Consider the following 20,996-nt stretch of genomic DNA (forward strand, 5'->3'; position numbering starts at 1 on the left):
GCAGGGATTGTTTATGCGGAGCCCAAACTTCACACACACGGTCACGGCATTCCTCAACTTGACGTTGGAGAAGAGTGGCTCTGCAGGCACGTTCCTCTGCCCCCCGTTCACACACACACGCACACAAAATCACAAAAAAAAAACAACAAAAACAAAACACCAAAAGGAAACCCAAAACAAAACCTTTTTTTTTTTTCCTGTAAAAACGTATTTCAAGAAAGCAGCGGTGAATAAGGAACACGCCCTCCGTGCGGCGGGCACCACAGCGGCCGTCGGCTCCGCGACCCCCCAGCGCCTCACGGCCACCCCCAGGCCCCCGCACGCCTCGGGCACCGCACCGCCCCCGCCCGCCACCCTCACAAACCGGCTTCCGCGCACACACAAGCACTGGCTTTCCCCAGTTCCTCCACCTCCGGCGGCTCACAAAGCGCCGGCTGAAGGGTGTCTCCACCCGCTGGACGCGGCCCGCCAGCCGGTTCGCCGAGGGGAAGGAGACGGCCGTGAAAAGAGGGACAGGAACGGGCCCTGCACGCCCCTACCTTAGCTTTCTCCAGGGGGCTAAAGCGCAGCTGGTGAACGAAGGGGCTCCGCGGCGGCGGCCCGCGTTCCCGGCTGCCGGCCACGCAGCATCCCCGGCCGCGGCTGCTCAACTTCATGGCGAGAACAAGACTACGCGCGGCCCAGCGCGGGAGAGGGCGAGGGCGCGGACGCGGCGCAGCAACCCCTTCGTGTCTGAGTAGCGGCGGCTGTCGGGCAGACGGGTGGTACCGGTGACCAGCTCCCCCGCCACTAGACGCCGGCCCCCCGCCCTCCTGGGGGCCCGCGCATGCGCCCTGCGTGCCGGCTACAGCGGCTGGGCTAGGCGCCGGTTTCCGCGGCGGGAGGGGGATGTGGGGGGGGGGGGGGGGGGGGGGGGCTGTAGGAAGGGGCACGCGCGCGTGCACCCTCCCTGTCTTTTCCGCGTGCTGCCGCCTCGCGCCCCTACCGTCTGTCCGTTCCCCTCGGGGCATGCCGGGAGAGTGGCCCCGCCCGCCGGCCCGAGGGGCCGTGGCCGCGCCGTAGCGGCTTATCGCGAATGAGGAGCGACAAGCGAGTCGCGGGCGGTACCTGGGCCGGCACCGGCGGTTGGGCCGGGGATGGGGGCGACCTGTGGCCATTCAGGTGCGCCTTGGGGCAGGCACCGGCACCGCGCGCTTAAGCCGCGCAGTGGGGGCACAGCAGGTCGTGGGACTACTGGAACGACTCCTTCTAAGAAAACCAGAGGTGTGCAGCGTAATCTCTTTGGGGTGGAGACGGCCCTAAGGTGCTGCAGCATTAACGGCGTGGGCATCCGCGTTGCTGCATGCGGTTCTCGCTCGTACCTGCAATAAGCATCATGTGGCAAGGCGTTTGTTGGGTCTGTGGGGAGTACCCTGTATCAAGCAAACTTAGCTATTTTTTAATGAACTATCTGGCTACTTTGTACCTTGGGGTCCTGTCAGAGTTAGTTAAGGAAATACCTAAGTTTGAGGTTTGATAAATGTTTAAGTGTAGAAGAAGTTCCTGAGAAATGCAGAGGTGCTCGTGTTCTGCCCGTGTTCAAAAGACCAAGCAGAATGACTAGGATTCCTGGCATTGTAATACCGATCATAACCAAAGTAGTTTAAACGATAGGTAAGTCATCTGAAAAATATATAAGATAGCGTTTGATAAATAGATAAGATAGCATTAAATGCAATCGTTTCACAGGTCTTACAAAGCAATTCTGATAGCCTTAATCAGTGAGGTTTCAAGGTAAATAGATAAACTAAGATCTTGCCTCTGCAGTTCCTAATCATTAGGTTTAGAACTGCACAACGGTCTCTGAGTTCTGTGGTTAGTAACGTGTGCTTCTAATGGATAATGTGTTAAACATGAGTGTTTTTTCATTTGATCAGAAAACTTCAGAGATTAGTCTTCATGACATCATTGGGGTTTGCAAGGTTCTTCAGGTCCAGCATGTTTGAAGATTTTTGCCAAAGATCCAAAATAAATTCACTTAATAAAATCTGTGGATGTGCTAAATGGTAACTTGGTAAACTGCTGTGAGAGCAGAAGCGATGACATCTTGGTTGCTTAGTAAAATTAACACTTTCAAATGGGCTTTTACAGGCAAATTAGTATGTGTGTATATATATATATATATATATATATATATATATATATATATATATATATACACACACAAAATACAAGCCATGCCTTTGGAACCAGAGCTTTTGTCTTGGAAAAGATCATCTGAAAACAATTTCAAGCAAACAATTACAGGTAAGGTCCTACTGCAGTGTGCCCATTATGAATGTTGGATGTACTACTAGGACTGGTGTACAATTAATCAATTAATATATCTGTTTAAATAGAGACTGATACTAGAACATTAAAGATCAGGTGGTGGAGAATTGACCTGCCAAAATATTACAGTACTGAAGAAAATATCTTAATACAATGAAAAACTTACATCAATAAGCTTGTCAAAAAAGATCTGCAAGAATTGGCTTTCCTGCAGTATTCAGATACCTTCACAAAGAAGTACAGATTTTTTTTTAATTGTAGAAAAAAACAGAAGAATCAGTGTTCAGGGACTGAACTAACCTATTGCAAATGTAATGGTGTTAATAATAAACAAGCTCCTTGGTTCAGTTTGGGACTACTGGTAAGACTGTCTCATGGTCAGAGTATGTGATCCAATGATCCCTCTTAACCTTAAATTCTCTGAAGTATTTTAGCTGTGTCCTGAACAATTTGGCTGCCCTCTCCTTTTTTCCCTCTCCAGTCACTTCAAGCCAATGAACTAGTTCAGCCATACAGAGCTGATTTCAATAATAAATCACAGATATATTGAAGAAGGAAGCAGAGACTCCTTCCATCAGGACTTGCACACTGCATGGCCAGGAAAGAGTTCCTTGCAGCTCTCCAAAGGGATCCGCCCAGCTTGCCTGCCAGTAGAAGCTTTTGTGTCAGGTCAGTAGGCAGGAGCTGGCAGCCACCAGCTGCCCATCACACAGCCAGTTAGGGGGCTCCAGCACATACACTTGTGCACCATCCATTGGGTGTAGGACTTAAGAAGCAAAGAAAGTATTGAAACAGGTTCATCTGTGAGCTAGATGCAAGCAGACTTCTTTAGTTCTGCTAGTTCTGGCTTCCAAAAATGATCTAATGTTATTATTAGTCACATCACAGTTATTGATATTTGTAGTGTTTTCCACAACTGTAAAGTCTAGTGGAGTGTTAGACATCTGCCTCTTCCTTTAGCTCTTAAACTTCTGCTACTAGAGCATCTGCTCTCTATTACTGAGCGCACAAGCAGTATTCTAACTATATTACTGCTTTCATGGGTTTAGCCTATTATTTTCTAATTGCCACATCTGTACAGCCTGACACAGATTCTATCAGACTCTACTGCATTTGTTGAGTAGGAATAACATCCCGTGAGTTGTAATTTGATGGTCATCTTCTAGTTGTTTTAGAGTCTATATGAACATGCATGAACTGTCTGATCTAGTTGGAGGTGTCCCTGCTCACTGCAGAGGGATTGGACAAGATGACCTTCGAGAGTCACAGAATCATAGAATCAGCCAGGTTGGAAGAGACTTTCAAGATCATCCAGCCCAACCTATCACCAGCCCTATCCAATCAACTAGACCATGGCACTAAGTGCCTCATCCAGGCTTTTCTTGAACACCTCCAGGGACGGCGACTCCACCACCTCCCTGGGCAGCCCATTCCAATGCCAATCCCTCTCTCTGTGAAGAACTTTGTCCTAACATCCAGCCTATACCTCTCCTGGCACAACTTGAGACTGTGTCCCTTTGTTTTGTTGCTGGGAGAAGAGACCAACCCCCACCTGGCTACAGCCTCCTTTCAGGTAGTTGTGGACAGCAATGAGGTGACTCCTGAGCCTCCTCTTCTCCAGGCTAAACACCCCCAGCTCCCTCAGCCTCTCCTCATAGGGCTTGTGTTCCAGGCCTCTCACCAGCTTTGTCACCCCTCTCTGGACACACTGCAGTACCTCAACATCTCTCTTGAATTGAGGAGCCCAGTACTGGACACAGCACTCATATGTGGCCTGGCCAGTGCTGAATACAGGGGAAGAATAACCTCCCTTGTACTGCTGGCCACACTATGCCTGATGCAGTTCAGGATGCCATTGGCTGTCCTTGCCACCTGGGCATACTGCTGGCTCATGTTCAGCTACTGTCTACCAGGACCCCCAGGTCCTTCTCTGCCTGGCTGCTCTCCAGCCACTCTGTCCCCAGTCTGTAGTGCTGCTTGGGGTTGTGGACAAAGTGTAGAACCCTGCACTTGACCTTGTTAAATCTCCTCCCATTGGCCTCTGCCCAACCATCCAGCCTGTCAGGGTCCCTCTGCAGTCCTTCCAGTCTGATGCATCTGTGCATCTGTGAAATACTAGGAAGCTAAGAAGTGCTTCCCTGGATTTTTGTTCTCATTTGTTTTCTTTAAAATTTCAGATAAATGTATAGCCTGGCTTTCTTAAATTTACAGGAATGTATTTCCCTATCTCGGTAGTCCCTTTGATTGTAAAAAGATGGATCTAAGCTCTGTTCCATTTCGAAACCCAGTGGAGGAGCTGAGCATATGTCCTTGAGCAGGATAATCCCTTGGTATGGCTTCAATGTGAAGGACAGGCTGGGAGTCTGCAAGACAGGCTGAGAGTTTGGCATGTGATAAATGGAGAGGTGAAGACACCAGCCCTTGCAGCAGGGCAAAATAGGCCACACTTACATGACACTACTACTTCTGTGCAGTGAGCCAAAATGTTTATTTGGAACTTTTCAGAGACACATGATGACTCTTGCTCCTGGAATGTTATTGTATGACCCTGAGAAAAGGGGGTAAGACTTTTCAAATGTGCATAAAAGAAGGGCAGTAGATTATACTTGGAATGTATAACATAATAAAATTATTTCAAAATGAGTATTTTTTTGTGAATTAATTTGGAGATTGAATAAAATATGTATAAAGTATTAAGGTTTAATTGATACTTTCTTGTGCAAATCATGAAAGATCGTAAACTATGATGTTGCTGTCAAGGCTGCTGTATGGTACATAGCTTGTCTAGTAAAGACTTGTAAGGATACAAGAAGAGGTGAGAAATGTATTGCAAGATGTGGAATCTACCTGGCTTCCTAAGAGGAAAAAATGTGTGATATATTGGACGTAAGTGTAGTATGATACAACTGGAAAAGGAAAGGTTGAGGCTGACTGTCAGGAGAATAAATTGCAGTAAGCTCTCAAATAATCTCAGGGAAACTGTGGAACCTGAAACCATTAAAATGAGCTTGTGCAAACATAGAAGTGCCATTCTGTCCTGGTACACAAAAGGTGTAATCAGTCCTTTCTGTCATTCATTTATGTGACTTATAGGAAGCTGTGCAAGTAAGAGGACTCAAGTATAAAAAGCATACAAATATTAATTATGAAATACACTTCTGTGAGCCCTGAAGTAGGAAAAGAAGTGTCTAATATTTAAGAGCAATATTGAAGTGGTTTTCTCTAAAGCAAATCAAATAAATATTCATAAAAACCAAATATGTTGACCATAGCACTGAACTTTATTTAAGGAAAAAAAAAAAAGAATATTCCATAGCAAAGGTCCTCGCTTTGATTTTTATGATGGTCCTTGACCTTGATGGCTATTACGTAGAATCAGGTGATACCTATTGAAGCACAATTCAGGTATGCTTCCACTCTTAAAGCAACTTTCTACAGTTGATTTCACATATTCTATGGTGGGTGGGTTTTTTTTTTGTTTGGTTTGTGTTTTTTGTTTTGACTTGGGTTTGTTTGTTTGATTGGGGTTTTTTTTTGGTGTGGTGGTTTTTTTGTTTTGTTGTTTTGTTTTTTTCCTTTCGTTTTTCCCCCCCCTTAAGACTCTTGTTGCAAATCTGTTCAGTTTAAACCTGGGAAGTTTTAAAAAAAATTTTAAAATATTTGAAAACTCTACTTTCGTGTTGAATTATTAATTTTTAGTCCAGATTTTGCAATGAAAACATGCTTATGTCTTTCTTCTAATTGGTGAGGAAATACAGAATCCACCCAACTTTCCTCAATCAAGGAAAAGAAAAGTTGATGTTAGTAGCAGATCTGTGGGAAGAAAGAGTAGTTTCTTGTTTTGGTGCTGTAGTGTCTTGGATGCATCAACTTGAAGAAATAAGAGGCCCTTGCGACAAGACAAAAAAAAATAAAAGAGGCTTTCCTTGTTCATAAATTACTAGGAAACATAATTCAAGGTTTCCAAGAGATAAATTAATATGTACTTTTCACCTCAGTGGTCACAACCCAGTGTTACAATTCACACGTGACCTTGGCTTCAGCAATAGTGAACAAGTTCATCAGTTCCCATCTGATGATAGCCTCTCAGTATTGGATAGAAAGCAGATGTGTTAAATGTCATAGAGTCTTTGTCAGGCGCTGAGCAGTCCATGCTTGTAGCACAAACTCTGTCCCTGCATGCTGCTGGGAATAGCGTTTTGAGGGTAAGTGAATTTAAGGAGAAGTACCTGCCGATTCCATCCTTCCCTAGCCGATGAAAGGGAAGTTTTGGCATCTAGAGCCTTTCTCAACTCTTCCAAATGCTGGTCCAAGACTGTGGAACAAATTCCTCTGGGATCTTAGATCTGTCTTATACTTGATAATTTGATCAAAAGTATGTATTTTATTTCTCTTTTATTCTTGGGCTGAAACACAGAAGAAAGAGATCATAGTAGTTCTGGCAGTATCTCACTGATCTTTGAATGTATTGATTTTTACAGATGGTTCAGGTCTAGATTAAACTTCTCTCAGTTCTTATTCAAAAAAACACATCCTTGTAAATGGTCACACAAGGTGTATGAAGAATGAAAACAGAGCACATGTAAAGGGGACTAGGTGCAAGTTGCAGCAGCAAATGTTTTCAGTGTTTTACTATGCTTGTAGCCTTCTATATCAGTGTGTCTACATATACCTTCTTTCTCTTCTTTATTTTAGGTAGTCTTAGCTAAAAGCACTTCTTGCTTCTGGTCCCAACAGGGCTGTTTCAAACAGGCTCTCCCTGACATAAGATAATCTTGGAATGAAATCCTCAAATTATTTTCTCTGACTCTTCAGGTGCTTAGTGTGGTTCACAAGTTAAATCCACGTGCTCATCAAATTCTACAGATGCACTTAAGTTTGAAAGAAGCAAATTTCCTATGCCTGTATTTAATGCCTATGCCCAGGTATACAGCAGCTAAAGCTCCATATGACTGTCATGGTGATTTCTGCAAGCTGGAATACTAACTGCTGACTCAAGAGTTTCCATCTTCCAGATGGCATTATATAATGTAGAAATTAACATCTTAAGCTTTCTGCAGACTCTACATTTGAATCTTTGTGAAAATATTACAATATATGTGAAAATACCTTTTGAATTCCAGCACATTTGAACTTGGAGTTTGCACATGTTCTTTTCCACCTGCTTCCTATGATTTCTTATTTCTAAGTATTTACAGAGGTTTTATATTGAGCAACCTTTATTTGAAGAGGACTGAATTAACATTTTATTTAATTATTTATTTTAAGAAGCTTTTTGTGTTATTCATACTCTGAAATAGTCGTGGTGATTGTTGATAAGGTGGATCAAATTTATGTAAATAAATTCACCAGGAACATCCTTTGTGAAACTAATAGCATGATCCAATCACATCCAATACCACTTTTCAATTAGATGAAATACTCTAATTTTTCTGAAGTATTAAAGTCTACTATTGAATAGGTTTTAAATATTTACTATAAGTTAGTAACACTGGTTAAATATGCAAAGCATGACATACAAACATTTTATGCTTTTTGAAATGCGAGCAGGAAGAACTGCTAAGAGATCCTTGGGCAGGAGTGTCCAGATTCAATCTGTTTCCGTAGGAGGTAGATTACAGGGAGGCAAAATCACTGCCTGTGGTGAAAAAGAAACTATATGGGACTCACAGTGGTGCCAGTAGCTTTATGCCCATCTCATCCCGCTGCCCATGCTAGCTCCCTAGCAGCTGCAACCATCAAATGAGACAAGGCAAGGCAAAACCAAGCAGCCATATCTCTCTTACTTTTTACTGGTACCCTTGCCCATCCTGCTGTGGCAAGAGGGAGATGAAGTAACTGTGTATTGGTGAGGAGAGCAAGGATATACCGACTCCTCTCCAAATGCAGGTGGATGCACAGGTCTTGCCTGAGCTCAGTGAAATGCAAGGATCCTGTGAAAATACAAAATATGGCTGTGCAGCAGTAAGCGGTTTATTCCAATTGCATTTGACTTTCACAAATAAGAACCCCAAAGGGCTGCACCTGTGTGTCTGTGAGTCAGGATAACCTGGAGGCAGGATAGGATGCAGGGAGAACAGTGTAGCCAGTAGAACTGAGTAAGATGATAAAGAACAGCAAATAAAGATACATTGCTTCAGGATGCATCATCAGCTGTGTCATCCAGTGGAATGACCCATCTAAATCTAAACATATTAGGTTCTCCAGTGAGTTTATTAATGTGGGCTAACACCATCTGTTTGTGCACTCAGGGCATTTTATCTCTCATTAGCGTGATGCAGCAGTTAAATTTAGATAGGCTCTTGTATGAGTCGAGTATCACTTAGCTATTCTTCATGTTGTGAATGATTTCTAGGTGCTGGAGAATGGAGTGGTTAGTTAATGTGACTGATTATGCCTAGCTTTTAACATATTTTATCGATTTCAAGATCATATGACCAATAAAAAGACAATTACAATATTTGGTGTTAGTAGCATTTCAGTGGAAATATTTTACAACAGTTTGCTATGATGACAAACAATAAGGATGGTGAAACTGAATGCATTCATTTAAAGTGAAAGTTTAAAACCTTGTCAAAGAGTAATAGTCACTTGAAAATGTTCAGTTATAAATTGCACAGCCCTAAACTAATCTCGTACTCACATTTTAACATATTTCATTGGTTGTTGCCAAAAGATAATTACTTTTTTAAATGTTATTTGTGTAAGATGGAAAAAGAGGGTACTACATATCCACTTATTAGTTAGTAGGAACTCCCTGCTAGTGAATGCTTACTGCCTCCATAGTGTGCTATTGCTGGCTGGATCAGATTGTTTTCTAAAGCTTTAACAAGGATTTTAGACAATCTACTCAGTGTCAGAGAAGAATAGTCATACCGATCCACTGTGTACCCTCTGTTAAAGGAAATGACTTACGTGAGGTTTAAGCTCATGTATGTGACTTCACACTTCACCCACAATGACCAGTAATCACAGGCCAGCCAGCAGAGGATTTGCTGAAAGTAGTGGAGGGAATTTACTGCCCCTGCCCATTGCTAGCAATACAGAGAGTTACTTGTGTGCTGTACCTGGGAAGTGGTGGTTGCTGCATGCCTGCATGGTGGTTGTAGCTCTTCAGTGGAGCAGCTTTATCTGTAGCTTTTAATTTGTGTGCAGTAGTTCTCTGGCTCACATCACAGTCAGTCAGACAGAAGGAAAACAGTATTCAGAAATGATGAATTTGTTAAGAGGGCAAGAGGATCATTGGCCTAGAATTAGCCAATTCTCTCAACACAATTTTCAATCTCCCACTCATGTCAGAAGCATGCAATTACAAAGCTCTTCTGTTTAGATTGAGTATGTGTCTCATCCAGCAGTCCTCTGCTTGTAGCATGAATGAGATTTCTACTAGAGTATCATGTCCTCCCTTCATAAATAACACTAGCCTGTAAGTGAGATTTCCACCAGAACAGAAAAGAATATTCCACAGTCTGGAGAAAAAAAAATCTGGTAAGAAATTTGGAACCTGAGGTACTACATAGGTTTCATAATTAGTTGCACTTAAGGAGATTTCTCATGGTAGACGACTTTAATACTGCAGAAAACATATAACAAGATTCAGTGACTGCAAGTAGAAGCTAAAATCATCCAGGCTGAAGTTAAATTGGAGAAAAGGACATTTGAGGAAGGGACAGTGAAAAGAGGATGTTCGAAGTTTTCCTTTCCAATGCTTTCATGATTCTCACTAGATGTTTTTAGTAAAAAAAAAAAAAATCAACTACTTTCCTATTAGAAATAGAAATTGATGTAAAAGATACTATCTGGGATTCAAGGCAGAAACTATAGAGATGTGCGCAGGTGGTCATGTGGTGTTCTGCTTGAATAGCCATTGCTCCAGAAGTGGTGGACTTTACCTCTTTGGCTAGGAAGTTACACTGATGAACTGTGCAGGATATCTATCAGCAGCCAGGAACTTGGACAACGCTTGCAGACAGCAACAGAGAGAAAAAGTAAAGCCTCACAGCTAGCCAAGTTGAAATATGTTCCTGGGCTCAACTGCCTTGTGAAGTCAGGGAATAACAATTACTTCAAATGAAGTTTCTCAGAAAATATCCTTTCTTCAGGTGAGCTGTGGTGCTATGATGTAAAGTATTTTTTCTCCTTTTTTTTTTGTGTGTGATTCTTCAGAAAGCAGAGGATAACTTTATTACCATGACTCACCTCTTTTGTGCCATCAGTCTTCTACCTTCCGACAAAGAGAATCTTCTATCATCTTTTAAAAAAAATTAACCATGACAGAATCTGCAGCGTGCAAGGAACTCCTTGTTCATTTGGCCCTCTCCCTTATTGTGAATGTCAAATTCCTAGTCATGAGCTTATTCTCTGACTTGCAAGAAATATAGCTTCTTAGCCCCCAGTTCAGCAGAAGCTTCTCAACTGCATTTTATATATATATATACACACACACACACATATATAAATATATGTATGCATATATATATATGCACACATATATATTTTTTATATATATTCATTCACACACATGCACACACCACACTTCTAGTTCTTGGTCTTGTGTCATTTACCATATAGGAACTGGTTATATGCAAGTAATTTGTTGCCACAGACCATATACAAAACCCATGGCTTTATATCGCTCTGCAAAAGAAACAGTTCAATTAACCCACAATGCCTTGTGTTCTTCTGTGAACCCCCCCAAACCTCTGTTACACTGGCATGTTGCTCTTCATCACTTGGAACTGCTGCTTAATAGGCTAGATAGCTAAATCACAATGGTTTTCACCCACTAACATTTAAATCAGAGTGGAATTGTTCTGCAGTTATCAACAAAAGAGCTGAATTCTGCATCTGCATGGAGAAATTGTTGAAAGGAGGGGATGCTGGAAAGTGTAGCAGCAGTGCATATGTGTCCTTTGACAAATTTCAAGTAGCTAGCAATTTCAGCTAGCTGGTGCAGTCACTAAAGGCACTGGAAACCTATTTACATTGACTCAGTAGACACAGGGAAGGCAGCCCGGTCCTCGAGAGGATACTCAAGTTCAAGAAAGCAAAATAAGCTTGCACCATGTTTTCATCACAGGCTCTTCAAACCAGGGTGAGTCAATCAACCTGTCTGGTGAAAGTGGACACATCAGAGAGCCTGATGGTAGTGGAGTGGGATCAATGAGTTCTGCTGTGGAAAAGAGACTATCACCAATATCAAACCTCTTGAAGAGAGGCTGGGCTGAGGACCTTCCACTGCTTGCTGCAATCAAATGTGTTTGGCTGCTATCTCTCCAACCAATAATAATACACTGGCAGCAGTGGCTTCAACACTTCTTCTGTTCTGTGGGATAGGAGAATGCAGCCTCACTGATATTTTGTACACAGTTTGGAAAGAGGTCAGGGCTGCTCTGACTGCTGCTACAACCTGTCTCTTCCTCTAGTAGGTGCTCTATGAGGTAGCACTGCAGCATGAGGCAAGGGAAAAGACATGCACAGGAAGAGATACTCAGTAATGAAATATGGGAGAAGCTATTTTTATTTGAAGCTTTATTGTCCCGTCCCCCGTCCCCCCCAGCAGTATTCTGAGCACTTAGTGTCCATGGTGCTTCCCTTTAAGGACAACGTTTTACTGTGCACACAAGTGTAGCATGGACTGAAGGCTCAGTATAGTAGAGCATAGCAAGCTACCCCCATCAGTTTCAGAGTTTCACAGAAGGGGCATCCACAGTTCAAACATTTACCAGCTCTGTCTCTTTCTTCTATACATCTTGCTCACTCATAAGAGACTAAATGGATCTGTCAGCCTCAAGTTCAGATTTCATAATTTGTCTGTCAGTGCAAGCATCACTGATAGTCATTCTAGGGCCAAGTTCAGGCATTGCTCTCTTCTAGCACAGTAAATATTAAAGGGATTTGGAGCCTAGAGAAGAAAACAAACTGCCTTTCCCTGCTAAGAGAGATAAACCAGTCTTACTGTAACTACAGACTTCTCTGAAGCTCTAACAATTCCATGGATAATCTCAGTGTACTGGGTACATGCACCTCACCAGCAGCCCACATGAGTATGTGGTATTTCCAGATCACAGAATCACAGGATCTCAGGATGTCAGGGATTGGAAGAGACCCAAAGAGATCATCAAGTCAAACTCCTCTGCCAGGACCATACAATCAAGCTCAGGTCACACAGGAACACATCCAGACAGGCCTTGGAAGTCTCCAGAGAAGGAGGCTCCACAGCCTCTCTGGGAAGCCTGTTCCAGTGCTGTGTGACCCTTACAGTAAAGAAGTTCCTCCTTGTGTTGAGGTGGAACCTCCTGTGCTGCAGCTTCCATCCATTGCTCCTTGTCCTATCACAGGGAGCAAGTGAGCAGAGCCTATCTTCCCCTCCTGACTCCCAGCCCTCAGGTATTTATAAACATTTATTAAATCCCCTCTCACTCTTCTCTTCTCCAGACTAAACAGCCCCAGGTCCCTCAGCCTCTCCTTATCAGGCAGTGCTCCAGTCCCTTCATCATCCTTCTAGCCCTCTGCTGGACCCTCTCCAGCAGATCCCTGTCCCTCTTATACTGGGGAGACAAAAACTGAAGGCAGTATTGAAGATGAAGTCTCACCAGGGCAGAGTAAAGGAGCACTTGTCCTTATTGAACCTCACTTGGTTCGTCTGTGCCCAGCTCTCCAGGCTGTCCAGGTCTCACTGGATGGCCGCACAGCCTTCAACTGTATCAGCCAAGCCTCTCAGTTTGGTGTCATCAGGAACTTGCTGAGCAGACTCTGTTCCCTCATCAATGTTGTTGGTGATGCATTGCAGATGCATTGCACTGCTGGATACTGCACAACACTGGGTACTGCTCTTCATGATAGCTCCTTCACGTTCTACTGTAACAAAACCAGATTTATCAACATTGCACCAGTTACAGGAGTTACAAATGTTTATCTTTTAGATATAAGAGGACGATTTTACATCCTGAAGAGAAATGTCACTTTAGTGAACTGTAGCAGCCTGCTTTTAAGTCAGAAATGTTGCTCGTACTGGCAGCTGTTGGTCTGTTCCACCAACCAGTGGTAGCTGTTTTGAGACAAAAGGCAGACAGTTCTTGCTGGATTAAAAAAAAAGTGTCTTTTTGAAGATTTAATCTAGAATGGTCTGCTCAGTTCTAGCTTCTTCCATCTCACAAATCTATGTCATCAATCCTTCAGATAACTGTGCAACTCGAGCTCTGATCAGGCTTGTGCATATCTGGAAAGCTTCAGTGCCATTGTGGCCTGTGCACATGGTATCTGTACACAACACACAATAAGCCTGGTCCTTTCAAATTACTCCATGGTCTGCAACTCCTCCTCACTCCACGTTGGCCCTGCAACAGCAATGTTCACATGAACTGGCAGCAGCTTCTCTTCATGCATCCAGTGAGCCTGAGGTATTCCCAACTCTACACACTGCTGCACACAAAGAATGTGTTGGACTATGTCCATAGCTTTTTGTTCTGTATAATTTCTTACCTTTCTTACTTTTCATCTTGAGACTTGATGGTGCCTAAGCACTTTTAAAATGGGCAGATCTCTGAATCTCTCACTGGGAGATACTTTTTCCTACGTAAGTCATGTCTGAAATGTCTCCGGTATTTCAACATCCGTCATATATATGCTGTTGGTACCAGGTGGGCTGATGAAAAAGCTGCTTTGGATGGAAGCTGCTTGGATGGAAGAGCATACAGGGGAAAGTATCAGCAGGTGTTACCCAAGAAGTCAAATAAACTAATGCATTTTGAGGGTGTCGGTCTACACTACAATGTCTGCCAGTGAAATAGCAAAAGTGAGTGTCTGTGTGGACCATATGTGTGTTCTTATCTGTCAAAATTTAACAAAATGGTAACCTTTGTGGTAAATGGTGGAGGAGGTAAAAAGAATTGCAACAAGAGTAAAGGTGACCAGATAAAAAAGCTGCACAATATATACATACACATATACATATACATACATATACATGTACACATACACATACCCGTATTTTTTCCCTAAGGTGATTTTCTGAGAGATAGTGTTTCTGTATAAACCTACTTTGCAGAAGAAATTTTAGAGGCATTTAACAGACTTTGGAATTCTGCATCTGAAGAAAGCATAAGGCAGAAAGGCCAGCCTCTGCTGGAGGAAGCTTGGAGCATGGACCCTGTGGGCATGTGCCTGTCAGCTGAGGGCAATAGACACTCATGTAGCTTGGCCAAGGCATGTAGCAGAAGACCCTTTTCTTGACTTCATCTTCCCTGTTGTCTGCTGGAAATACAACACAGCAAAGAGGGAATAGTCCCAGAGATTTCTAGAGTGTGTAGAGGGTAACTTCTTATACAGCTGCTGATGGATCCAGCTAGAGAAGGTGACTTGGTGGACCTGTTGTTTGTGTACCTGTGGTGGAAGGTCCAATTCATGCCTAGAACACATATCCATCACATGCCCTAAACACCTGTCCGAATACCCACCTTGCCCTTCCCTTCCCTCTTCTTCTTCTAAGTCTCTCACAGACCCCATATCTGGCCTTGTTTCGCAGCTTGCTTTGTTCTGTGGTAAACACAGGTCAGGATCCCAGGCCTGTGCATCTCCCTTTTTTGCAGAAGTAACTCAGGACTGGTTCTAGGGCTGGTTTTACCTGTTGCTGTTGGTCAGACGCTCGCCAAAGTGCTTAACCCCCTAGCAAACTGCTTGTTTGCTGCTGCTGCTGTGGTTCTGTTCGCTACCTGTGTGCCTTACCTGCCTGTGTGCCACCACACTTTGCATCGCGCCTCAGTGGGGACTTGCCCACGAGCGGCAGCCTGACCCTGCCTAACCGAGCCCGAATGCAGGTAACGACCCAGTAACGACCTAGCAACGAGTTTCGACCCTGGGACTTGCCGCCCGCCGCTCCAGCCCGCCGTGCCAGCCCGAGGGCAGACTCCCTGCTGTACACAGCACTCAATCGGACTGCTCCAGGCAGCAAACCTGGACCCTGCTTTGCCCAGGTGGCTGCTGACCCCCCGATGACTCCCTGAGAGCCACGGAAGACCTCTCTCGTGTCCGTGGGTCAGCTCAGACGACCTGCTCAAGCTGGAATGAAGAAGCAGCAAAGCCACATCGCATCATTACCTCCTGAAGTCCACCACCTGGATTTCACTATAGCTATTTGCCTGCTTATGCTTTTGGAGTGCAAATATTGAGACTTCTGACCAGTGAGTGCCCCAGCTCTCTGTACTCAACTTTGTGGAAGTTAATGCCTAACCTTTCAGCAGCATAGAATCTGTGTGTGTTAATTGTAAATAAGTTTGGGGAAGTTTTCTTTGTGTAATTAATAAACTATTTAATAATTTTTTTGCAATTCACTCCTAACCCAGATTCAAATCCCTCCTTAACAGTACCTGAGAAGAACTTGTGGGTGATGTAGTAGTTGGTGCCAGTCTTGGGCACAGCAATCAAGAAATTATGGAGTTCTCATTTACTGAAGAAATAAAGAGGAAGGTCAGAAAACCTGACACCTGGGACTTTGGGCAGGCAGACTGTATGGGAAAGTAATAATCTATTACGAATATTAATTCACATATGAATATTAATATTAAAAAATTAGGGAAAATTCCCTGAGATTCTTTGGATTTTTGTTTGACAGGAAGTAGTTGCACAGAATTAAACAGGTTAAATAATCAGAACTTGGAAAATAGGAACATGAAAACAGGGAGATTCTGACTATGCTTATGGAGTCTTAGCGCTGACTCCAGCATATGTACTCATGACACTTCGGTCCCTGAGTAAACCTCCTGTACAAAGATTCTTTCAAAACTCATGATAACGATCCCAAGGTAAAATACAAAATATTCCAGGCAGAAGGAAGAAGAACTGAGATGCTGCTGCTGAGCTGCTAGGGCAAGCTGCATACATGTGGCTGCGTGATTCCTAGTTGACAAGCCATGAATACAGAAAGGCAGAAAGGCTCAGTGCAGAAAGTGTGGTTTCTAAATCACCTCCCATTAACTACTTCATTTTTAATAATTAAACTGGCCAATAGTCACTAGCACCATTGTTCTGGCCAACGAATTAAAAGCTTCGTGCCTCGTTTGACCATGCAGATGTGTTGAGGGGCAGCACAAGACACCTGACATGTGGTTCTAAGCCCCCAGCCCTCAAGGCTTTCCTGGGAACAAACCTTTATTGTTTGTTCATTTAACTCCATTCCTGGACCTGCAACAGGAGGAGGAGAGCAAGGGTTAAATTGGCCTGGCACGATTTTTGCTTTACCAGAACACAGACTTTGGCCTGTCAGAGTCTGGTAGGCAGAGTCCCTTGGAAGGCAGTCCTGAGAGGCCAAGGAGTCCAGGAAAGCTGTATGCTGTATGTAGGCTGTCCCCTAAAAGACAAGTCGGTGGGGAAGAAGGGTGGCCTGGCTAAGTGGAGAGGTTTAATTGCTGCTTAGGGAAGAAGGGGCAGACCACTTGGAAGGACTATGAGATTGTCATGAGATTATGCAGGGAAAAATCAGAAGGGCCAAAGCCCAGATGGATATTAATGTGGCTTAGAAAAACATGAAATGCTTCTACAAATGTATTATCAGCCATAGGAGAACTAAGGAAAATCTCTGTCCTTTGCTGGTTTTGGGAGGATGGGGACATAGCAGCCAAGGATAAGGGAAAGGCTGAGGTATGTAATGCCTTCTTTGCCTCAGTCTTTGCTGGTAAGACCAGTGTTTGCTACGTACCCAACCTGCTGAACAGGAAGATAGTATAGGGGGCAGAATGAAGCCCCCATAGTCCATGAAGAGGTGGTTAGTGACCTGCTGCACCACTTACACAAACATAAGTCTATGGGATTGGATCATAGAATCATAGAATTGACCAGGTTGGAAGAGAACTCCAAGATCATCCAGTCCAACCTAGCATCAGCCCTATCTAGTCAACTAGACCATGACATTAAAGACCCCCATCCAGTCTTTTCTTGAACATCTCCAGCAATGGTGACTCTACCACCTCCCTGGGCAGCCCATTCCAATGGCAAATCACTCTCTGGGAAGAACTTCCTCCTAATATCAAGCCTATACCTCCCCTGGCACAACTTGAAACTGTGTCCCCTTGTTCTGTTGCTGGTTGCCTGGGAGAAGAGACCAACCCCCACCTGGCTGCAACGTCCTTTTAGGTAGTTGTAGACAGCAATGAAGTCACCCCTGAGCCTCCTATTCTCTGGCCTAAACAATCCCATACATCTGGGGGTACTGAGAGACTGTTGAAGTGCTCACCAAGCCCGATTTAGCAGCAGTTCTGGCTAAGTGGGGAGGTCCCAGCTCAAGATTGGCAAATGTGGCACCTATCTACAAGGAGGATCCAGAGAACTACAGACCTGTCAGCCTGACCTCGGTTTCAGGGAAGGTCATGGAGCAGGTCATCTTGAATGCCCTTATGCAGTATGTGCAGGACAACCAGGTGATCAGGCCTAGTTAGCATGTATTCTTGCAGGGCAGATCTTGCTTCATGAACCTGATCTGCTACAACAAGGTGTCCTGCTTAATGTATGAAGGAAAGGCTGTGGATATTGCTTATCTGGACTTCAGTAAAGCCTTTCACACTGTTTCCCACAACATTCTCCTGAAGAAAATGGCTTCTTACAGCTTGAATGAGTGGATGGCTCTTGGAGTTAAGAACTGGCTTGGTTGGCCAGGCTCAAAGAGTGGTGGTGAGTGGGGCTAAATCCAGTTGGTGGCCACTCATTAGTGGTGTTCCTCAGGGCTCAGTATTGAAAACTGTTTTCTTTCATGTCTTTATCTATGATCTGGATGAGGGTATTGAGTGTACTCTCAGTGAGTTGGCAAATCACACTAAACTAGGTGGGAGGGTTGATCTACTTGAGAGTAGGAAGGCTCTGCAAAGAGACATGGGCAGGCTGGATTTATGGGTCAAGGATGACCGTATGAAGTTTAACAAAGTCAAGTGCTGAGTGCTGCACTTGGGGTCACACCAACCCCATGCAATGCTACAGCCTTGGGGCAGAGTGGCTGGAAAGTTCACTGTTGGAAAAGGACCTGGGGATGGCCGTTGACAGCCAGCTGGACATGAGCCAGCAGTGTGCTCAGGTGGCCAAAAAAAGCCAACAGCATCCCGGCCTGCATCAAGAATAGTCTGGCCAGCAGGAGTAGTACTGTGTCCCTGCACTGGTGAGGCCACACCTTGAATAGTGGGTTCAGTTTTGGGCCCCTCACTGCAAGAAAGACATGATGTTGCTAGAACATGTCTAGAGAAGGGCACTGAAGCTGGTAAAGGATCTAGAGAGCAAGTCTTATGAGGAGTGCCTGAGGGAACTAGGATTGTTTACTCTGGAGAAAAAGAGGCTGAGGAGAGACCTCATTGCTCTCTACAGCTCTTTGAAATGCGGTTGAAGTGAGGAGAGGCTTGGCCTCTTCTGTCTAGTATCAGATGATAGGATGAGAGGAAATGGCCTGAAATTGTGCCAGGGGAGGTTTAGATTGGATATTAGGAAAAACATTCTGTACATGAACAGTGGTCAGGCATTGGAATAGGTTACTCAGGGAAGTTATGCAGTTACCATCCCTGGAGACGTTCAAGAAACCTGTAAGCATGGCATACTGGGATGTAGTTTAATGACCACAGAGGTGTTGATTCTATGACTCAAAGGCATACTCCCATATCCTAGCTGAGGTCATGGTCAAGAGCTGCCAAGAGGGGAAGGTGTAGAAAAAGGACAGCGAAATGTAAAATGTGATGCCTGTTCTAAGTGTTATCAAAGTGAAACTTAGTAAACGCCTAGGTTATAGTGACACTGTTTGGGATAGGGTTGGATGTGCTGCATTGACTTTCTAATGGGGACTGTTGATCAGGGGCTTTATGGTCATGGACTTATGATGTAAAGTTTGTCTCTTGGTATAAACAATGCATGCCTTGTTATGAGCTATATCCTTGAGGAACCAAAAATCCATGATGCCTGGCTTGTGCTGGACACCCAGGACATCAAGACCTAAAGAAACAAGAACTTGTCAATGGAAGAAACTTTTACCAGCGAACTAGGAAGTTGTAAAACTGTTGCAACTTATCTTCCTAATGGGTGGACTTCATTAATTATAGTGCTAAAACACACCCTCCCTTCAGCTGAGAAGCCCCTTAACTGCAGGACCATTCCTTTCAGAGGATGCACTATAGATTTTGTAAATGTTATTGTTTTAATTGAAGGTGTAGAAGCCATAAACTGGCCAAGAAGTCCAATAACAGCAGGCATGCATAATCAGGAGGAGTGTGTTATGAGGTTTGCATGGATGTGTGAAATTTTGCGAAAAGGTAGAGCTAGCTCCATGGAATACCAGCTAGGTCCCAGTCTGACATAAATCTGAGATAAATACAAAACCTCCTCTCTGTGCATGTTCACTGCCGCACACTGGGTAACCCACCACGCTTTGGGGATAAAACTTGGAGACGTGAGGAAAGAACAAAATTATTGCAGCCTGGGGGATCTATGAAGGTGGATCGAGATCTGCAAGAGGACACTTCACGTTTGTTCATCATCCCAGCAGGTTAATCCGTTTATGACTTTTCTAAAGCTAGGAGCACCATCTAGTGGAAACCTATGTTGGCCCAGCAAATAATTCAAATTTCATAGAGGGTAACAAAGTCTTTGTCTTTACACTAGAATTTCATACATTTGCTTTTATCTCCATTTTCAAACACAGAAGAATCATTTGTCTGGCATCACAAATCAAATTAATTGCAAAAGTGGTTTTTTTTTTTTTTTCCCTATCTTCCTTCTCTTCTTTCCATCTAACTAACTACTGTTGCTATCACTTTTCATGGCCATAGTAAAAATACAGAATGTTCCTTTGCACAATCTTTTGGATTTTTTTATGTGCTGTGGATTCCCACTGCCATACTTAATGTTTGTATTACAGTGTTTAGTGTCCTAATCAACTCCCTTAGACTCAATTCTGTGCCTTTAAATGTCTGAACTGGGAAAGTGGGGTGCAGCAGACTTGGGTACAAATGTAGAGTCTGTATTCAATGAAAAATCAGCACAACAGAAGATGATATTGGGAACTGCAAATGATCTAAGTAAATATTTATTCTTTCCATTCCAATTCTTTATCTGCAGTAGTTTTTTACATTAAACTCTCAAAGCTGCCTTCTAAGTATGTATTTAATGAGAATAATTTGCTGCTTAGTTATGGATAGATATTTAAAAGTAAGTTAAATTAACTTATTTGGGCTAGAGAAGTGTGGCATGGATATATGAAAAAGAATATGAAAAAGATATCCTTTCTCTCTCTTTCTTTTTTTTTTTTTTTTTTTTTTTTTTTTGTAATGTGGCAAGTAGAGGACTTTGAACAAAGGTACAAAATGACATATTTCTAGTAACAAAGATGAAGTGTCCTTATGCACAATTTTAAAACAAAGCTCATTTTTCAAGATGCTGTGGACCAGAATCAGGTTTTTAAAAGTGGGATTAGATGCGATTTTTGAGGATAGCCCTTAAGTGGTTGTTGAACACAGTTTAGCTGCAGCTCTGGAATTCTCCCAGCTGCTGCAAACTGGAAGCTGGTAGGATTTATTAGTCTTGAGAGGAGTGTCTGGCTGGTACAGGTCATGGGCCAGGTAATTGATTTTCTTGTCTTCAACATTGTCCAAAAGCAGGTGGCTTGGGAACAATAAAAGCATATCTGTAAAAAACTTCCCTTTAAAAAGTTTTTTTTCCAACTG

The 20,996-nt window shown here is 43.5% G+C and overlaps 1 protein-coding gene across 1 annotated transcript in view; it reads right to left on the minus strand.

The window, feature by feature from the left end:
- Positions 1-1,062, minus strand: part of LPCAT1 (lysophosphatidylcholine acyltransferase 1) — a 70,006-nt gene extending 68,944 nt beyond the window's left edge. Inside the window, exons 1-2 of the mRNA XM_064150051.1 lie at positions 986-1,062; positions 540-746 (exon numbers count right to left, since the gene is read on the minus strand). Coding sequence (XP_064006121.1) covers positions 540-656 — 117 coding nt within the window. The 5' untranslated portion in view covers positions 657-746; positions 986-1,062. The remainder of the gene's footprint in view (positions 1-539; positions 747-985) is intronic.
- Between the last annotated feature and the right edge of the window lie 19,934 nt (positions 1,063-20,996).

This window comes from Pogoniulus pusillus, chromosome 10, assembly GCF_015220805.1.
Source record: "Pogoniulus pusillus isolate bPogPus1 chromosome 10, bPogPus1.pri, whole genome shotgun sequence".
Taxonomy (NCBI): domain Eukaryota; kingdom Metazoa; phylum Chordata; class Aves; order Piciformes; family Lybiidae; genus Pogoniulus; species Pogoniulus pusillus.